Consider the following 4,758-nt stretch of genomic DNA (forward strand, 5'->3'; position numbering starts at 1 on the left):
GTTGAACCATGAGCCCAGGGTCCCCGCAGGAGAGGGGAGCTTTCTCTTCTCCCCGTTAGAAACGGGGCGGGGGGGGAAACGGACGGACCCACGCTCTGGCGAGGACGTGGAGCGCAATTCCTCGTTACCGCACTAATTGCACGTAACACGCGCTCAGGTCACTGACGCTAATGGAAACGGTGGCTGTCGTTCCAATTCTTCCCACTAGCGCGCCTGTGGAAGCTCTTGACCTTCGTCGTGGCTCTGCCTGGGGTCGGCGTGTGCATGCTGAACTGCTACTTGAAAGCACAGCACGAGCACGAGAGACCCGAGTTTGTTCCTTACGCTCACCTCCGGATCAGGACCAAGGTACGTTTGCCTGCTCTGTTTAGAGGCCCTTTTGATTGCAGGGCTTCATCTGAGATTACTGCAACGTCTCTTGCTTTCTTGTCTGCTATGTGAGGTGCTGCGTTCGTAGCCATGATCTCAACTCATGGCTTTGTTTCTGAGGCAGCAAGAAGAGTTTCTCACAGCTCAGGTGAAGTACCCGTGGTATTCACAGGCCTTCCCACCCCCAGGCAGTCCTGTTAAAGTCTTGCTGAAAAACGTTTCGGTCCTAGAGCTGCTGTACTTATCTTAAACTAATACAGATCTAAAAGCTAGCAGAGGAGATCCCAAATTCTCAAAACTGGGGTCCTCGCAGTATAGCACAGCTGATGTTTAAGCAAGAGCAAAGATCTCGTTGTCTGGAGACAGTGGCTCCCAGCTAAGGGAGACCGTTTTCCAACTCTTGCTTCCTACAGCCTGGGAACAGATGCCAACTTGCTGAATTCATCAGCCCATCAAGCTGTGTGATGTTTGAGTCCATATTGCTGTTGATTTCCTGTGCCGTATCGATCAGTTAGCTGCCACTGGCTTATTTTCTTTCTTCTTTCAACAGCCTTTCCCCTGGGGTGACGGGAACAAAACTCTGTTCCACAACCCCCATGTTAATGCTCTCCCGACCGGTTATGAAGATGAAAACTAAGACCCTGACCACAGCCAGAACTTTGGCTCTTCCCTTCTTGGACCAGAATGTCGTGTGGGAACCATTGTTTAAGAAACTCCACATTCCTTCTGCGATGAAGCTGAATGGCGTTGTGGCCTCTGTCTGTACTTGCGTAGAGGTCCTTTAAATAAACAGCTCTGAACTTGAATTTAGGATCTGCCTTTTTTCTTAATCTGAATCCTTAGAAATTCTTTAGTTCAGTCTTTGCTTAAACATTGAGGCTTCCCACAGGATACAGTGCAGGAGCAAAGGGGTTTGACTGCCTGAATGTTAATACCTGCTCCTGTATCTGACAACGCTAACAACAGGAACGCAGTCAGCATAGGACATGACTCGATTTCATATTCTTCATGTCTGGTTTAACCGATCACTGTAAACCCACAGCTCACAGCCAGATGAACAGGTATTGGGCTAATACTGTAGATTAAAATTCAGTATATACTGAAGCACGTTCTCCATAACCAGCTATTGCAGTATTTATTAACAGTCATGAAGGCAATTTTCTCTTAGCGCCTTCTGGGAGAGGGAGTGGCAGCAAAGATGTTTAATTAAGCTCTGTGCACCTTCACAACGTTAATCTTCAGCTCTCAAATGTTCTAGTATATCAGCACGTATGTTGCTCACAACTCTGCTTTTCATAAAGCTGCGGTCTGGTTGTACAAAGTCTCATACAGGCGTTACAAACGAAAACACCGTTTTTGCTCCACTGCATACGTCTGTATAATGTATACTGTGTGACTCAGAAGCTTCTTCACCTAGAAAAGCTTAATTACCTTCCATAGTTAACAGCCGATTCTAACCCTGAGTCTGTTCCAGTACAATATTAATTTTGAAGCTTTTCTTCTCTGCAAGTTGACTATTTTCCAATTCCTTCTGCAACTTCTATATTTTTTTGCATGGTATGAAAGAGAGAGCTATGTCTTAGCTGCCATTAATACTGTTTTTCCCCAAAGGAAGAATGCAGCAGCTGACTTGACATCTTGCTGCTGAAAGGAGTGATGGACGGCAAGTGACAATCTCAAAGTGGGCACTGCGGGACACCCCCCCATTTCAATGCAATTTATTTCATCCACATACTAGTAAAATGACTGCTAAGACAAGCTTTTCTGTGTTAAAAGCACAGAACAAGGCACTAATGGACACAGTAGTGTTCAAGCTAACCAACAAAATCGCGCTACATTTATTCCTACATGAAGATCATAGAAAAGCAAACTGGTTGTACGTGTTATTCCTTAAAAAAAAAAAAAAGCCACATACTTGACAGTCCCCAACATACTATTTACGGTGCTCTCAGAAAGACCTTTCCCTTAACTTACTATTTTTATTTATACCTGAGTGACCCAGCAGTTTAAGTGTCAAGAGCTTGTTTTTTAAGTGCTACATTTAATCCCTGTACCAACGCTGCACTACCTGTCTCACGCGCCTGAGAAAAGGAGCGTGGCTAACCCAGGCTACCTGACTGCGCTCCAGCTGACGTGTTCAGGCCATCGCTGAAGACACAGGGAACGACGGCCCCCGCCTGCTGCCGTTCCTGATCTTCTGCACATGTCCCACAGTACTCTCAGTGTCTGGGGGCGTTACTGAGGAGCTGCAGTGCAGACAAGCCGGCTGTATGTTTGGGAACAACTTTTTTTAAAAAAGTAAAACCTCTGAACAATCCTTCAGGTAGTGCTTAAAAGCTGAGAGAGTGAAGCTCGCTTTTTTCCTCACTGTAATTCTAGGAGAATTAGGAAGTTGACTTCTCTTTTGTCCCCAGGCCATAATATTTTTTACTCTTTCACCTGTGTTGGTGTCATGAGAAGGGACAGCTTTTGCCCATCTCTGTATGAGGATCAACAGAAATCTCCTCCCCTGCCACAGTGCTCACAGGGCCACTGGACGGGACGGATCCTGATCCCTTGCTTCTCTTCCAACCCCCCTTTTTCTAGTTGCTGCAAGCATTTCTGCAGTTCACAAGCCAGCGTAAATAACTTTCGTTTGCTCTCCTAGGCGTAAAGTACACATGGTTCAGGAGCAGCTTCACGAGCAGGCAAGATCCCCAGGCGGCAGCTGGGGCTTTTAACATTATCAGCTGTCAAGCTTCAACCCCATGTTTCCCTCATTCAACGCACGCCTTAACTACCACAAGCAAAAGTCTAACAGTCATCATGGCCAGCCTGGTGCTTTGTGGTAGTGTGGAAAAGGACGGCCAGGGCTGCGATGCAGTTTTGCTGCAGGAATGCACAATGCTAAAAGAGAGAGAATTCAAGTTCAGGATTGTTTCAGTACCTCAGAAAAGGTTGAAGAAGTAGCCTCTGCATTAAAAGTGTCCAGCTTCTGTTGCAGGCCGTCTCCGTCCCTCCTAGAGGTCACAATCAGATTCTACTGGACAGTTATCTACTTGAACAAAATATAACCTGGTTATATTTATTTTAGCTAAGTTACTGCAGGTCCAATAGAGTGCTTTTATACCATCTCTGCTGCTGATACAAAACAATGCTTTAGCCCCTCAGCATTCCGGATCATATAAAACAAACTTCTTCCACCAAAATTCAGCAGCATAGGGATGAGACAAAATAAATCAACCTCCTTCATACTCTTTTTAAACACTTTCAAGTGTTATATAAATAAGCAAGAGAAACTGGTCACAAAGCAACTACTCTCTCAGCCCACTCTAGTAATAAGTATTCTCCCATTATAGAGTACATTCAATAGGAAGTTAGTTCAAACGGCTTTTCACGCTGTTAGATGCTGAACCACCACCAAAATTCATTGAAAAGGAGGCAGTAGTTACCACATGATCCGGCCTTTTTCTTTCTTTTTTTTTTTTGTGGCTGTTTGTTTTCACAAGCGGAGAAGATTCCTCGCTTCCTAGAAAGCAGCTTAACAAAGGTCTTATCCGGGTGGCATCTAGTCTTATGCCTGGTGATGTTGCTTAGTCCAAAGGCTCATATTAGCGACTCCATCCATACAGTTGAGGTCAAGAGGAGTTTTCAGTTTTCCCTTTGCTTGGGCCCATGAACTCCAGGCCTTCAATGGGTATGTCCTTTTCCTTGATTGCTTTCTGAAAAGACGAAAAACAAAACCAAAAAATTAAACTTGACATGTCTTTATAGTGCTAAGCGATATAACCTTTGGTACAAAACATGATCTAGAAAAAGTAGTCTTAAGGCTGATTTGGATAAAGCTTCAGTATTAGAGACGCCCAAGCATACACCGAGAGCTGCTGCTGAACTACAGTCCAGATCCTATCACATAAACGTACCACAGCCTCTAGACCAGCAGGCTTAAGAAGTTACATTAAGGGGAAAAATACAGTAAGAGACACCTGTAAAACACTACACGTCACGACCGGCAGCAACAGGAGACAACGCGGAGCAGCGCGGCGGGGCGCGCAGCTGCGGGCGGAGGCTCCTCCTGGGGCTACCAGGCGAGCGGCGAGAAGAACGAGTCCGGCGGAGGAACGCCTGGGGCGGAAAGCGCGCAGGCAGAGCCAAGAAGCGGCGTGAGGGTGCCCGTGTGCCGAACCAGCGGCGACAAACCGGGCGGCGCCAGCGCCGCACGCACCTGCACGCAGAGCTGGTAGCGCTTGAAGAGCTGCCCGCAGGGGTCCCCGGCGCTCTCGCCCTTGAGGAACTTCTCGGCGAACCAGCGGTTGAAGCACTGGTCGTACTCGCGCTTCAGCTCGGTGCAAGCCTCGCCCACGCTGTTCATGGCGGCGGCCGAGCGCCCGCCCGCGCCCCGTCACCGCG

At 47.2% G+C, this 4,758-nt stretch overlaps 3 protein-coding genes across 3 annotated transcripts in view; 2 read left to right on the forward strand and 1 right to left on the reverse strand.

The window, feature by feature from the left end:
• Nucleotides 1–1,175, forward strand: part of LOC103905795 (cytochrome c oxidase subunit 6A2, mitochondrial) — a 3,578-nt gene extending 2,403 nt beyond the window's left edge. Inside the window, exons 3-4 of the mRNA XM_009287546.1 lie at nucleotides 209–348; nucleotides 920–1,175. Of these exons, the coding sequence (XP_009285821.1) occupies nucleotides 209–348; nucleotides 920–1,006 (227 nt within the window). The 3' untranslated portion in view covers nucleotides 1,007–1,175. The remainder of the gene's footprint in view (nucleotides 1–208; nucleotides 349–919) is intronic.
• Nucleotides 1,176–1,489: 314 nt separating this feature from the next.
• TRIAP1 (TP53 regulated inhibitor of apoptosis 1) lies at nucleotides 1,490–4,752 on the reverse strand. The gene is made up of 2 exons (XM_009287525.1): nucleotides 4,574–4,752; nucleotides 1,490–4,070 (listed from the first exon to the last, which is right to left on the reverse strand). The coding sequence occupies exons 1-2, from the start codon at nucleotides 4,718–4,720 to the stop codon at nucleotides 3,987–3,989; spliced, it is 231 nt and encodes a 76-aa protein (XP_009285800.1). The 5' UTR covers nucleotides 4,721–4,752; the 3' UTR covers nucleotides 1,490–3,986.
• The window catches only part of GATC (glutamyl-tRNA amidotransferase subunit C), a 7,094-nt gene continuing 7,054 nt past the window's right edge, over nucleotides 4,719–4,758 (forward strand). The window contains exon 1 of the mRNA XM_009287547.1: nucleotides 4,719–4,742. Within this exon, the coding sequence (XP_009285822.1) occupies nucleotides 4,719–4,742 (24 nt within the window). The remainder of the gene's footprint in view (nucleotides 4,743–4,758) is intronic.

The sequence above is a fragment of the Aptenodytes forsteri genome, unplaced genomic scaffold (genome assembly GCF_000699145.1).
Source record: "Aptenodytes forsteri isolate BGI_AS27 unplaced genomic scaffold, ASM69914v1 Scaffold297, whole genome shotgun sequence".
In the NCBI taxonomy this organism is placed as follows: Eukaryota; Metazoa; Chordata; class Aves; order Sphenisciformes; family Spheniscidae; genus Aptenodytes; species Aptenodytes forsteri.